The sequence below is a fragment of the Staurois parvus genome, unplaced genomic scaffold, assembly GCF_062004578.1.
Source record: "Staurois parvus isolate SC_StPar_1 unplaced genomic scaffold, SC_StPar_1.0 ptg001316l, whole genome shotgun sequence".
NCBI classification, from domain to species: Eukaryota; Metazoa; Chordata; class Amphibia; order Anura; family Ranidae; genus Staurois; species Staurois parvus.
The window spans coordinates 3958141-3972521 of NW_028319112.1; the positions used below are offsets into that span (position 1 = coordinate 3958141).

Consider the following 14381-nt stretch of genomic DNA (forward strand, 5'->3'; position numbering starts at 1 on the left):
TGCAGGGCCCTGAGTTTAGTAGCACTTTAAGGTAAAAAAACTAATTATTTGTACCCATCCCTAAACACTTACTTGTCTCCACTCATGATCCAGTGCTGTCCCGGCTGCAGCCCTACTCTCCCCTCTTCCTGGTCTCATAAGAGACACAGGCATAGGCTCCCATTGCTGGTAATCAAATCCTGTGAGGAGGGAAAGGGAGGCATGGCCAAGCTGTGCTGAATATATCTATGGAAGCACACAGCCCAACTTGGGACTGTGTCTGCACATGTGTCCTCATACCACATGGCTTGCTAAGGGAGCACCAGGAAAAACAGAGTAGAAAGGTGTTCAATTGTATTGCAAAGAGCAAGTAAGTATAACTTCTTTTTTATTTTAAAGTGATTCTAAAATTCCAAATTTAAAAAAAAATAACAAAACATGTCTATACTTACCTGCTCTGTGTAATGGTTTTGCACAGAGCAGCCCAGATCCTCCTCTTCTCGGGTCCTCCGCCCTCCCTCCTGTGGGGTGCCCCCACAGCAAGCAGCTTGCTATGAGGGCACCCAAGCATGCGCACTCCCCAGCCGCTGCGTCGTGTGTCCATTCAGTCACGGAGCCGCGGCTCGGCCCTGCCTCCTCATTGGCTTACTGGCTGTGATTGAGGAGAGGGAGTCCCAGGATAGCCAAGACTCCAGTGCACATCGCTGGATCAAGAGGGGGCTCAGGTGAGTATTAAAGGGGGATGCTGCACAGAGAAGGTTTTTTACCTTCATGCACAGAATGCAGATAAAAAACCTTGAGCCTTCACAACCACTTTAAATAAGAACATGCCTTTACAATCACTTTAAAGCAAACATGCTGCACAGGTTTGTTTAACCCCTTGGAGCGGACATCACACAAATATGCTGCCTCACAGAACTGGGCTTTTTTCTGTGGGGCCGCATATTTGCGTACCTGTTGTTCTGCTGGGAGCGCACCACATAGCACGCTCCCAACACAAAGACCGGGGTGTCACTGAAAACCCGGGGTCCCATTCTAACGGTTGGGACCCGGGACTCCCGATTCCGGATCACATGATGGCTGTGACAGTGTTGATTGGCTATCACAGTGATCAGTCACTGTATGGCCCGCCCCCCTTGTTTTTTTTTTTTTTTTTTCTCTATGAATGGAGGAGAGAGATATATTGTATCTCTCTAACTCATGGCATAGAGAAAAAAAAAGTTTGTTAAAATAAATAAATATTAGAAAATAAAATAAAAAATAAAGAAAAAAATACCTAGATCAAGGTTTGATCTAGTTCAGTGCCAGGGTAAGTGTTTGGGTCAGGGTCAAAGGTCAAGGCCAAAAGGTCAGGGTCAAAGGTCAGGATTTTTTTTTTTTTTTTTTTAATTGGTATCAGTATCAGTTTGTTTTAGGTAAAACAAAAAACAAAATGTGCACTATTGTTTCTGGGCTGTACTACAGGTACAAACAACAAATAACATACACATATATGGTATCGCTATGATCGCAAAGAGCTAGAAAATTTATTTTGGGTTGTTCTTTGGTGGTAGGTTATGCTAGTAACAAGAAACACACAGCTAAATTCAAAAAACATTTTTTTTTTTACTATTTACTATTTTGGGCCAGTTTTCCTTTGATAATAAAAAAAATCAAGAGATATCCATTACCATTTACCACCAAATGAAAGCCCAGTTTGTCCTGAAAATAACAAGGTATAATTTACCTGGAAGTACAAAGTAGTTGTGATGATATGTGCGGTTTTACTAACACAGGTCAACATTGCAAAATTGTGCTTAGGCATTAAGATTTGTTTTACCCTTAGGCGTGGAGGGGTTAAGAAAAGAATGAATGAAACTGCAAAACTAAATAGCTTCAAATCCTAAATGGCTGCATGGGTAAAACAAGAAGCAAACAAGCTCTATGAACTACTATACCATAATATTATATTGGCCAAAATTAGAAATTATTATAGGAAAGAGTTTTGGCCGAAAGCAAAAAATATTCTTTACTGTGTTGTTTTAAAGCAAAAACAGAACAGCTTGTTGAAATGACTTTTAGAAGAAGCAAACAGAATGAACAAGCTGCATGGAATCCCATTCCATTTCACACACTATTGTATGGATCACACCTCTTCACGTACTACAGTGTCTTTTTTGTTTTCTTACAAATTTCCCTTTCTCTCCCTGTGAACCAGTTAGATTGTATTATAACCTACGACAAGCCAAGCAGGGAGAGAGCTTAGTGACTGGCAGCCAGGGGCGGACTGACCATTGGAAACTCAAGCACTGCCCCAGGGCACGGGGTCAGTAGGGGGCCCCATGAGATGCCCCTGGTACCTTTTTCATAGGCTTTTTTGAGTTTGGGCAAGGACACAGGGGCCCCATGATCCCCTATTGCCCGGGGGCCCCATGAGTTGTCAGTTGGCCCCTGCTGGCAGCTGTGGGACTCTACAAACCTGTGTACAAAACAAAGCTTTGTTAAGTATAGCAGTCATCTCTGGCAATGATTTTAACCCTTAGCATTCAACTAAAATTATTTTCATTTTTTTCCCAAATCATTTTTATTCTGCCCAGTAAAACATAAAGAGGTTGTTTTCTTAGGCTATCCATCGTTGTGTTGTTTGCCCAGCTAAACAAAGATTACCTTTGATCTGTCTCTTGCAGTCTTCGCCTTCTTAAACTCCACTGTTAGAGCTATGAGCAGCGCCACAAACAGATTGTTTAGGCTGAAAACCTCGGCTGCAATGGACCACTGCCATGTTAGACGTGAAAATGAATATAACCCTGCAGCAAGGATTCCTGCCGCATATGAGCCAGAGAGCCTGCAAACATAGATAACAGAAAATCTCCTTTTGCGACAAAAAAAGAAAACGGTTTGTTATGCATCTTATATTATAGCTACAATCATCTCTTGCTACTAAGAGCTATCAGCTCACTGTGTAATATTTCCACAAACCGAGTCATGACAATATTAATTAAAAAACTACAGAATAATGGTAAGTGAGAGCAACTGTTTAATGTGCCATTTCCTAGTGTCATGGCCCTTAAGGTAGAATAGGAAGTTCTAAGCTGTCAAGACGCTTGCTGGGCTGAATGGGAACAGCGGCCGCAACGAGTAACAAGACTAATATTAAAATAAATAGGAAGGAGGACAATAGATTCTAGTGTATGAGAACAGGCAGATTCAGTGTCACAAAGAAGAAAGAGAGTTCATTGAATGCATGCCTTTGTCCTACAGCTGTCCCCTGCTTCCAACTAGGATAGAACACAACTTGGGCAAGCAGCCTGCGGCCGTGTCTTTTTTTATGGAACAACCGCTGGCAGCAAGTATTGCCTTTGAGGTTCTACAATCATCCATTCTGATAGACAAGGAACATATCGTGTGATTTACCAATGCTAGGGATAAGGAAGTGAAACTGTTGCTCATAGCAAGCAATCATATTGCAGCAAGAAAATTTAACAAGGAGTTTGATTAGTTGCCAAGGCTTCATTTTTGCTCCAGTTTTCAGAAATGAGCACAATTGCAGGCCAATTTATATTAGATGTCTGCACACCAGTTACGTAGTTTAACAGCACAGATTAGACACTTCATATCCTGCAGGAGGCACCAACATATTTACAGCACTGTGGGGTTGATTTACTAAAAGCGGAGTGTGCAAAATCTGGTGCACTTGTGTATGGTAGTCAACCAGCTTCTAACTTCAGCTAGTTCAATTACGTTTTGACAAAGAAAAAAACCTGGAAGCTGATTGGTTTCTATGCAGAGCTGCACCAGAGTTTGCACCATAAAGTTTTAGTAAATCATCCCCTATATGTCAAAGAGGTACTATTTTGAAAGTATAAAGGAAAAAAATGAGCCAGCACGAGTCCTACTTAACCGCTTTCCCGTTGCCCTATAGCAGATAAAATGCTACAGGGTGGCAGGGGTGCACAAAATTACGTATATATACGTGATTTTCCATTTCTGGGTATTCGCGGCCTCAGCTGTCAATCATCGGGTTCCGGTCCATGGTTACTCGCTGGCACCCAGTGATCAAGGAGCATTATTGATGGAGGGAGAGAACTGTAAGTAAACAATACAGTACTCTCCCCTGTCAGCTCCTGCTCACTGCTATGCATGGCTTTGCATAGCAGAGCCATGAAAGCAGTGTGCTTACAGTGAAGCACACACACAGCACACAGGAAAACAGCACACAGTTAACCCTTTGATCACCCCATATGTTAACCCCTTCCTGCCCAGTGCCATTAGTACAGTGTCAGCGCATTTTATTAGCACTGATCACTGTATTGGTGTCACTGTGGATGTCAGTGACACCAAGTCATTTCCCCCCAGTGTCAGAATGCCCACCACAGTCCTGCTATAAGTTGTTGATCACCGCCATTACTAGTAAAAATTAAAAATAAAAATGTAAAAACCCAGTATATATACCGCCATTTGTAAACTCTATAACTTTCACGTAAACCAAGTAATTTACACGTATTGGGATATTTTTTAGCACAGACATGTAGCAGAATACATTTTGGCCTACATTTATGACGAAATTTGATTTTTTAAATTTTTTTTACTGGACCTGTTTAATAGCAAAAAGTCAAAAATATTGTTTTTTTTTTTCTCAAAATTGTCAGTCTTTTTTTTTATAGCGCAAACAAATTAAAAACCACACAGGCAATCAAATACCACTGAAAGTAAAAGTAACGCAGCGCCATAACACTAAATATGGCCTGGTCAGGAAGGGGGTTAAATCCTCTGGAGGGCAAGTGGTTAAACAAGCATGGAGTCTAAGAGACTGAAAAATACAGTAGACCTTATGCATCAGTGTTAGTTTGAGAACTGGCTATGTTTTTGGCAGTTCTGGAAGCTTTCCATTATCTTTTGACTGAAAATACACTTTCAGGACATTGGACTATTTACAGACATTTGGAACTGAACTGAAGAGTGTAAAATTTGATGCAGTTCTGCACAGAAACCAATCAGCCTCCAGGTTTTATTGTCAAAATGTAATTGAACAAGCCAAAGTTAGATGCTGCTTGGTTTCTATGCAGAGCTGGAACAGATTTTGCATTCTCCAGTTTTAGTAAATCAATCCCTACTGTCCAGAGTTTCAATGGTTTCCCAGAATGAGTAACCAAATGGTAAAACTGGTGTGGAAAATGACCAGATGTTGACTCAGAGGGGGAGATTTACTAAAGCTGGAGCATTCAGAATTTGGAGCTGCTGTGCATGGTAGCCAATCAGCTTCTAGTGTCAGCTTGTTCAGGTAAGCTTTGGCAATAAAACCTGGAAGATGATTGGTTTTTATGCTGAGCTGCACCAGATTTTGCGCCATGCAGTTTTAGTAAGTAACCCCCAAAGCCAGGATTCAATTAAAACAATTGATGGCAGATTGCTGTAGACTTCTTAATTCCATTTGATAGTGTTTGTTGACTGAATGCTGATGGAGGGCTTGCAAACTTGCAACATATATGTTCAGCATCAGTCCTAAGAATGCCAATCAAAACAAATAAGGTTTAGACCTGCCCTGAAAAATGGTCTAATGCACATGTGTGAATAACTGATGGCTAAATATTATACGGTCAGCTCTCAGTACTACAGTGATATATGAGGTCCACATGTAGAAAGCATAACGGAAAGGACTCATCAATGACTTAGTAGAGTTATGGGGGAATGCTTACAGGCTCAGCTGAAATCGCATGTTTTTTCCTCTTTATTGCCTTGTACCTCATATTTTTTGAAGCTGGTTATTTTCTGTAAATATTTAAAAATGCCCTTCCCTCCAAAAGTCTATGCTATCATAGCGGAGTAACAGCCACACCCCTCATAACAAGTGTCCTCACCTGGACTTGTATTATAGAGGAAGAGAATGGCATGTTTGACAAGTTCTGTTACTGTTGACTGAGAGTCCCGAATCTAACTCTTGTGTTGCACAGTCTTAAGCTGACCATCCATTTCTATCCATTTGTAGTCACTGCAGTTAAAGAGAAGTCAATCTACCAATAGATTTCTATTTGACCACCCTATAGGACATAGATGCTCGACTTGTGGCCCTCCAGCTGTTGCAGAGCTACAAGTCCCATCATACCTCTGCCTTTGGGAGTTATGCTTTTAACTGTCAGTCTTGCAATGCCTCATGGAATTTGTAGTTCCGCAACAGCTGGAGGGCCACAGGTTGAGCACCAATGCTATAGGGTGAAATCCACTCGATTAGCACGGCAGGCAATAGGCTGCAGCTGATCTGTGTATTCTGACAGAAGAGAAGTCTCCCTGCTGTCAGAATATAATAGCACAGAGTGGAGGATTCCCCCATCCACCTTGAATGTGTGGATTTGGGAATAGGGTCAGTTTTTTTGTACAACCTGCTGGTTGAATGAAAAAACTGACCCATGAATGACCAGTCTTACTCAGGCACCCTGCACACCCGATGTAATAGAAAACTGGGGATATAAATATGAAAATCACTGTGTGATTGCATCTGACTTTATCTAATTTAAGGACTACAACCCCTGGCAAAAAATATTGAATCACCACTCTTGGAAAACGTTCATACAATTGTTCAATTGTGTAGAAAAAAAAACTAATCACAGACAGGCCTCAAAACTATTTTCGTTTAACATTCCAACCTTCTGGCTTTAAGAAACACTTAAAAAAATAAAAAAAAGAAAGAAAAATGTAGTAAATTGCAACTGTTTTTGCAGATCAAGCAGAGGAAAAAACTATGGAATCACTCAATTCTGAGGAAAATATTATGGAATCATGAAAAAAAAAAACCACTACAGTACACAACTAGTACTTTGTTGCACCACCTCTGGCTTTTATAACAGCTTGAATTCTCTGAGGCATGGATTTAACTATTGACAAACAATATTCTTCATCAATCTGGCTCCATCTTTCTCTTATTGCAGTTGCCAGATCAGCTTTTTAGGTTGGAGCCATGTCATGGACCATTTTCTTAAATTTCCACCATAGATTTCAATTGGATTGAGGTCCGGGCAAAGGTCATGCCATTGACATTATAGGTCTTTCTTGAAGGAAAGTTTTCAGGGCTTTTGCCCTATGACAAGATGTACTATCATCCTGAAAAATGATGTTGTCATCCGCAAACATCCTTTCAACTGATGGAATAAGAAAAGTGCCCCAAATCTCAATATAAACTTGTGCATTTATTGAAGATTTAATGACTGTCATCTCCCCTGTACCTTTAACTGACATACAACCCCATATCATCAATGATTGTGGAAATTTGCATGTTTTCTTCAGGCACTCGTCTTTATACATTTCATTGGAATGGCACCAATCAAATGTTCCAACATCATCACCCTGCCCAATGCAGATTTGTGATTCATCACTGAATATCACTTTCCAGTCCATGATTGCTTTTCTTTAGCCCACTGTAACCTTGTTTTTTCTGTTTTAGTTGTAATGATGGCTTTCGTTTGGCTTTTCTGTATGTAAATCCCATTTCCTTTAGGGGATTTCTTACAGTTCGGTCACACACATTGACTCTAGTTTCTGCCCATTTGTTCCTCATTTGTTTTGTTGTGCATTTTCTCTTTTCAAGGCATATTGCTTTAAGTTTTCTATCTTGATACTTTGATGTCTTCCTTGGTCTACGCTTTCTTTTTACATCCGTTCCATATGATTTGTACTCGGTCCAGATTTTAGACACAGCTGACTGGGAACAACCAACATCTCTTGCAACATTCCGTCATGATTTACCTTCTTGAAGAAGTTTTATAATCCTTTCCTTTGTCTCAACTGACATCTCTTGTGTTTGAGCCATGGTGTCAATCAGCTTGGTGCAACAGCTCACCAAGGTGTGCAAGCACTCTTTTTTTAACTGCAGACATATTAGCAGATGTAATCTGATGCAGATGTTTGTTTTAGAACTGCAAAGTATATAGTGATACCATAATATTTTCCTCAGAATTGAGTGAGTCCATAGTTTTTCCCATGCTTGATCTGCAAAAACAGTTGCAAATGACTACAGTTTTCTTCCTTTTTTATTTTTTTAAGTGTTTTTTAAAGCCAGAAGTTTGGAATGTTAAATTAAAATAGTTTTGAGGCATATCTGTAATTATTTTTTTTCTACACAATTAAAGAATTGAATGAACATTTCCAAGAGTGGTGATTCCATACGTTTTGCCAGGGGTTGCATAACTGAATTTCAACATTTAAAAAGTTAGGCAAAAGTCTTAACAATTGGGAAGAAAACCCCAGAGAACAGGAGCTGCCTGAGAAAATTCTTGTAACTGTACACAGGATGAAGTTATGAGAAGGACATTAGTAGGGTTGACAACCAGAGTGCACCTTTTTGGAAGTATCTGAGTATAAATGTAGAAAAAAGCGTAATAAAATAATGTGTGCTAATCAGCGGCCTATAAAAAGGGATTGGTACAGAGGGCAGCAGATGAGAGTTGGACAGCATAAACAAAATCCTAAAGCAATTATCATAGATTACAAAGTATCTGACTGGCAGTTCTAGGCAACAGCTTCAAGTGTATTTTCATTTTTTGTGCAGCTCCGAGCCACACTATTTATGAGCATAGATTGAACTATAAAAAACATCTAATTTATCAATGTATCTGAGCCACTGCTTCGAACTTAGCAGCTGTGCTGTCAGACTGCCATGTGCGGTCCTTCAACTGACTGTTGGGCTGTTAGATCGGTAATCCTCCTACAAACTGAAGGCACTCACTCAGCAGGTTGACAACATAGCGTGTCAGCCTGCAGAAGAAGGTGCTTGTACTGGCAGGATCTCCAGGCAAAAACTTGTAATAGATTCACAAAAAATAATTTGCTTAACTGTATCCAGTAAGGAATGATGCTACAGAAACTAAAAATGGTTTAGGATTTACATACACTTTTATGTATCTAGAGTAGAGTTTATGACCTCAGAATCCTAGTTACAACTAAAGCAAGAATTTTTTTTTTTTAAATCCTTCAGTGTTGGTCACAGATTTCACAATCTTTTGATTCACAACAGTCATACATGCTCTGATTAAATAATACACTTATTTTATGCTGCACGGTCATACCAAATTAAAAAGCTCCAAACAAAATATTTAGGTACAGGACAGCACTAGACAATCCACTCAATAAATGCAGCCATCTGGTTTCCTGTTGTAACAGATGTCCATTAGAGTGTCTTCTACTAATTGTGTCCGGGCTGTGGACAATGGCTGCAAATTTCAGCTCAGCAGGGATTCCTCTGGAAAAACGTTACAGCACATCTTTTTATAAAGTCATCTTGATGGCTTAAGATACTTTCTAAATGCTATTATTTTTACAGTGTTGGCCTATTTTATGTATGTATTTAGTAAACATAAATCTTTGTGGTTTAACTTTCCGATATCACTCTGAAGAGCACATTTAATAACAGCTTGTACGTGTATGACAATGTAGGGTTATAGGCAGGTCTTTGGTCCAGTTGAGTATACAAGGGCAGAAGACCGTTTCTCTCAACTTTACCCTGATCTTGGGTAACTTATTCTATAACAGGCATGACCATGAAAGCATATAAGCAAATCTTGACAACTGGTTGTATGATGAAAATCTTGAACCTACAGTTCTAGCTGTTACTCCTTTTTGGATAATAAAATGCAAATTTCAGTGCAAAAACAAAGTGCCAATTTGCTCCTTCAGCATTAACCTAGAACCCCTTATGCAACCGAATAATCTCTCTCATCCTGTTGTAGTGGCTGTTATTGGATGATAAGTACCTTGAGAAAACAAGGCCTTTTATGCTGCCAATAGACACAGAAATTGTCAGGCATTTTAAACCAATGTTGACCATATTTTCATTCTAATTGGATTACATCTAGACCTACAGTTTTAATGTTTCAAAAGCAGTTGTTACTAGTAGGGTGCATTGCCTGAAATTAAGTATGGCCATAGGAATTTACAGAAGGTACCTATGGTTGGCTTTCATTATCGCAGAGATTTTGCCTGTTCCTACACCACAACACTCTGTAAAGTCCTATAAGCCTTGTACATACAATGAGAATATTGGACGAATGATCAGCTGGGGTTTTTTTTTTTGGCATGCTAGTCTCATATCGAAAATGAAGAGGTTACTAAAGTTACAAAAATTCTCTTAAGACAGAATAAAACTTTGGAGGTGATGTAATGTATTATACTGTAGTGTATTCTTTTCCTTACTGACCATGCTTGGTCTTGATTGCTCGATTGTTTTCACAGACGAATGCTGCACTGATTAAACCAAAATAGTTCATTCTGTTATCATACAAGAAACATTTGCATGCTTGTCCCTTCGGATAATTTTGCATGAACTGTCGTGATCGGCTCTTGAAAGCTGTGTACTAATGAACAGATTATTGGACAACCTCTCTGAAAGCGGTATTTTTTGTCCGATTTTCTCATCATGTGTACTAGGCTTAACTGTAATGGATGACCTCAATGCTAACAATCTAGACCTAGGTATCACCTGTTTTAACTTCCTTGTCAAACACGTACCTTTGTATAGAAGATAATCCCAGGAGGGTATTTGTAAGTCATAAAACAAACTATAGTAAGACTTTCTATACAGTGGAGGAGTTTTCAGTAACACATCGATATTGTATCTGCCAATTGCACTGCTTGTTGCATTGCAATATAAAAATCTAAGGAGGGAATTCCTTTTCACTAGTTGCATCTCTTGTTACTAGCATAACCCCAAAGTAATCCAAAGTGTATTTAAGCACAGTGTATACTACAATTTTTCTTATATGTTTAGGTAGGAGCTTCTGTATTCTTTTATACTTGCTGCTAACATTTTTCATCTTGGTGCTTGAACCTAGAGCAATTGGAAGTTTAACTCCTCTAGGAAGTGCAGACGGCAAGGGAAGGAAACTCTGTTATAGGTTTTTCCCAATTTGTCTAAGACAAAGCTGAAAATAAGTAATCTTTAAGGTATAGTCAAAGTGCATTATTAACTGGAGGAGGTAAAAAACTGTATAGGTAAATAGTTAAAGTTACACTAAACAATATCCTTAAGCTCCAAAAATTATCTATGCACATCTATGACCTAAAGTGGTTGTAATGGCTGAAGGTTTTTTACCTTCATGCATAGAATGCATGAAGGTAAAAAACCTTCTGTGTGCTGCTCCCCCCACAGCCCCCCTAATACTCAACTGAGTCCCCTTTCGATCCAGCCATGTGCACGGGAACCTTGGCTGTCCCAAGTCTCTCTCTCTCCTCATTGACTGAGACACAGCAATGGGAGCCATTGGCTACCACTGCTGTCAATCACAGCCAGTGAGCCAATAAGGAGGGAGTGAGGGGGGGCACGCCATGGCTCTATGTGTCTTATGGATGCATAGAGTGGGGCTCAAGAGCAAACATGCACCAGTGCCCCAAAGGGGGAAGAGCCAGAAATGCCGGCGGGGGACCCGAGAAGAAGAGGATAGAGGCTGCTCTGTGCAAAACCATTGCACAGAGCAGGTAAGTATGACATGTTTGATATTTAAAAAAAACAAAACTTTGATATCACTTTAATGTTCCTGTAATCTGTTTTTCTTGAAATAATTTTTTCATTGTTTTTAAAGAATAAGACTATTTGTTTTCAAGTATAAAATACATAGAGAAAGCTTTGTTATGTCAGTTCCAGATAACATTCCAGATATGAAGAGAAAAGAACTGAATTCGCTCTATGTTGGAATAAGGCAGTAGTAGGAGGGAACAACCTGAGATTACATACGTACCAAAGTGTATCTGACATACAGGAGATCTTTTGTCAGGGACCTGCAGGGGGTAAGCATGTTAGAACTTGAGGTTTAAAGTAATTTACTGGGTGTGTTGCAGGGGTCTTCATCTGGGTGTTGGGGTGCCGTGAGTGACAAACATAAAAGCACAGTGATGTGGTCTTTCCTTAAGGGAGAGGTGTTGCTATTGTGGGCAAATACCTATATATAATTCCATACTTCAAAGGTGAAGTTAAAGTATATATGAACCCTCACCTTGTAAAACAATCAATTCAGTTTAAAATAGAATGAAAGGCAAAACATATACATACATTTCTACATATAAAAATTATAAATACTTTTTTCCACCTTTTTTTATAAGTGATCACATGCCTTCTGTTCTTAGCTGCATAAGGAGCTCAGGGGGGAGAAACAGCAGTACACAGATCTTCCCAGTGAATGACCATGCAGGGGAAGGGGTGTCAGCACAAGCCTGATCATTGGACTAGCTCCTAGCACAACCAGAAAATGTACCATGCTGTGCTCTCCTGCCTAGTGTGATATGTTTTAAATAGGAAAGCAGAGGGACTGGCAGGACTACCAGGGATATCAGGTAAATGAAGCAATACAAAGAGAACAGGATACTTTTTCATACAAATACAGGGTACAGCAGGCACATACCAGGAAGATGAAATGTTGGGTTTACATATTCTTTAAATGGACTAAAGGATGGGCTCATGGATAGAGAAGGTTAAGGTAAAAAAGAGAAAGGAAAACAATAGATGGAAAAAGAAAGGGGGGGGGGGGTGCAGATGGGAGAGGCATAGCTTGAACCTTGTGCTGAGGAGTTCCGAAAACAGGAGAAAATGGTTTGGAACCAAGGGGAATCCGAAAAGAAAATTCAGATACATCTGGTAGCTATGTACTATATGTAGAAAATGTATCATGATTTGTTGGAGATCAGCAAGCCACTGTACTATTGTGAGGGCATCTACTAACTACAAATGCCTGGCTTTTGCATTTTTGGCAGCTATAGAAAAAAGCATAGTCAGCCCTTCATAGTTGAGGAGATGGAGCAGGGAAGAGAAGGGCTAGAGATGGGGATAGGGGGGTGTGGGACTAAGTGACAGAATTATAAATGTTGAAAATATGTGACCAGAAACCATGCATTGCAGTGCATGCTCACAAGATGTAGAGCATGGAGCCTTGCAAATGTCCACACCTCCAACAGTACGATGGGATAGACTCATAGGGGCAGATTTACTAAAACTGGAGCACTCATAATCTAGTGTAGCTGTGTATGGTAGCCAATCAGCTTCTAACTTCAGCTTGTTCAATTAAACTTTGGCAATAAAACCTAAAAGCTTATTGGTTTCCATGCAGAGGTGCACCAGATTTTGCATTCTCCAGTTTTAGTAAATAACGCACATGGATTCTATGGAGCATCAGAGAGATACAAAAGAGGTCAAATACCTGTCAAGATTAGCAATCCTGGAGAGGGAGGTAACAAAGTCACAAAGCTGAAAATACAGCCACCACCACCACAGAGTGTGTAGCAGGTTTACCATCATTGAGGCCAATGGTTTAATGTGTTTGTTGTGCATAGTGGAACAGACCAGTGATATCTTGTCCTGGGACAAAATGAGAAAGAAGGAATATGCCACTCCTGCGGCAAACATGAGGTTGCCTATGATTTGCTTAAGTTGACCTAAATGTGTAGAGTCACACTCCTTTAACCAGGGAATCCCATGTTTGTAAGAAAAAAGAAATACAGTGGCAGTGAGGTGATGGGGGTCTCCGAGATAGAACCAATCAGGGGAGCGATGTAGGTGAAATTGGCAGGAGTGACTTTTCCGATGTTACCCATTGCTTGTCAGAGTTGTGGAAAATCCAGTATATGATGTAGACCAGGAATTGATAAAGCTCAAGATGTGGGATACCCAATCCTCCATGTAGTTTTCTGTGACGTAGGATACTGTAGCAAAGTCATGGGAGAAGACTCACCCAGACCTATATGAAGAGGGCCAATTTCGTAGTGAAGAAGAAAGATGATGGAAAAGACATCAGAATTGCTTGAAACAAGTAAAGAAAGCACGGCAACATGTTCATCTTAAAGAGTATGTTAACCCAACATTTGACATTCCCGATATGTATGAAAAAGTACCCTGTGCTGTTTATATTGATTTCTTTGTGTGAAATACCAGGTGTTCCTACCAGTTCCTCTGCTTTCCTATAAAAAACTGACCACATTAAGCAGAAGAACATACAGTGGTCAGTACTCTAGCTAGGCTGTTAACTCAGCCTGCTCTCTTCCAAAGATCAGACTTGTCCAGACACCACCTCCATGTACAGCCATTCACTGGGAAGCTCAATGTACTGCTGTGTCTCCTCCCCTACCTCTTATGCAGCTGATAACAGAGGGAATGTGATCACTTATTTAAAAAAAAGGGGGGAAAAGTGTTTATAATGTTTTGTTTTAGATCTATATGTAAATGTTTTGCCATTCATTTATATTTTAAATGGAATGAGCTGTTTTACAAAGCAATGGTCTACATATATTTTAAAGAGTGCTACTCAGTCAAACCACGATTGTCTCAGTTTGGACCATTCCTTTAGTCTGGTTAACAAGGAGCATAGGAGTCAAGAAAAGTTAAACTCATGTAGAACTAGCAGACCTGATATGACGTGGACACCTAAGTACTGTATAGATTTTGTGGCCACTAT

The 14381-nt window shown here is 39.9% G+C and overlaps 1 protein-coding gene across 3 annotated transcripts in view; it reads right to left on the minus strand.

The window, feature by feature from the left end:
* The window catches only part of TMEM260 (transmembrane protein 260), a 153489-nt gene that overhangs the window by 51459 nt on the left and 87649 nt on the right, over positions 1–14381 (minus strand). For all 3 annotated transcript variants that reach the window (XM_089661147.1, XM_089661146.1, XM_089661148.1), the window contains one exon: positions 2626–2803. In XM_089661147.1, coding sequence (XP_089517273.1) covers positions 2626–2803 — 178 coding nt within the window. The remainder of the gene's footprint in view (positions 1–2625; positions 2804–14381) is intronic.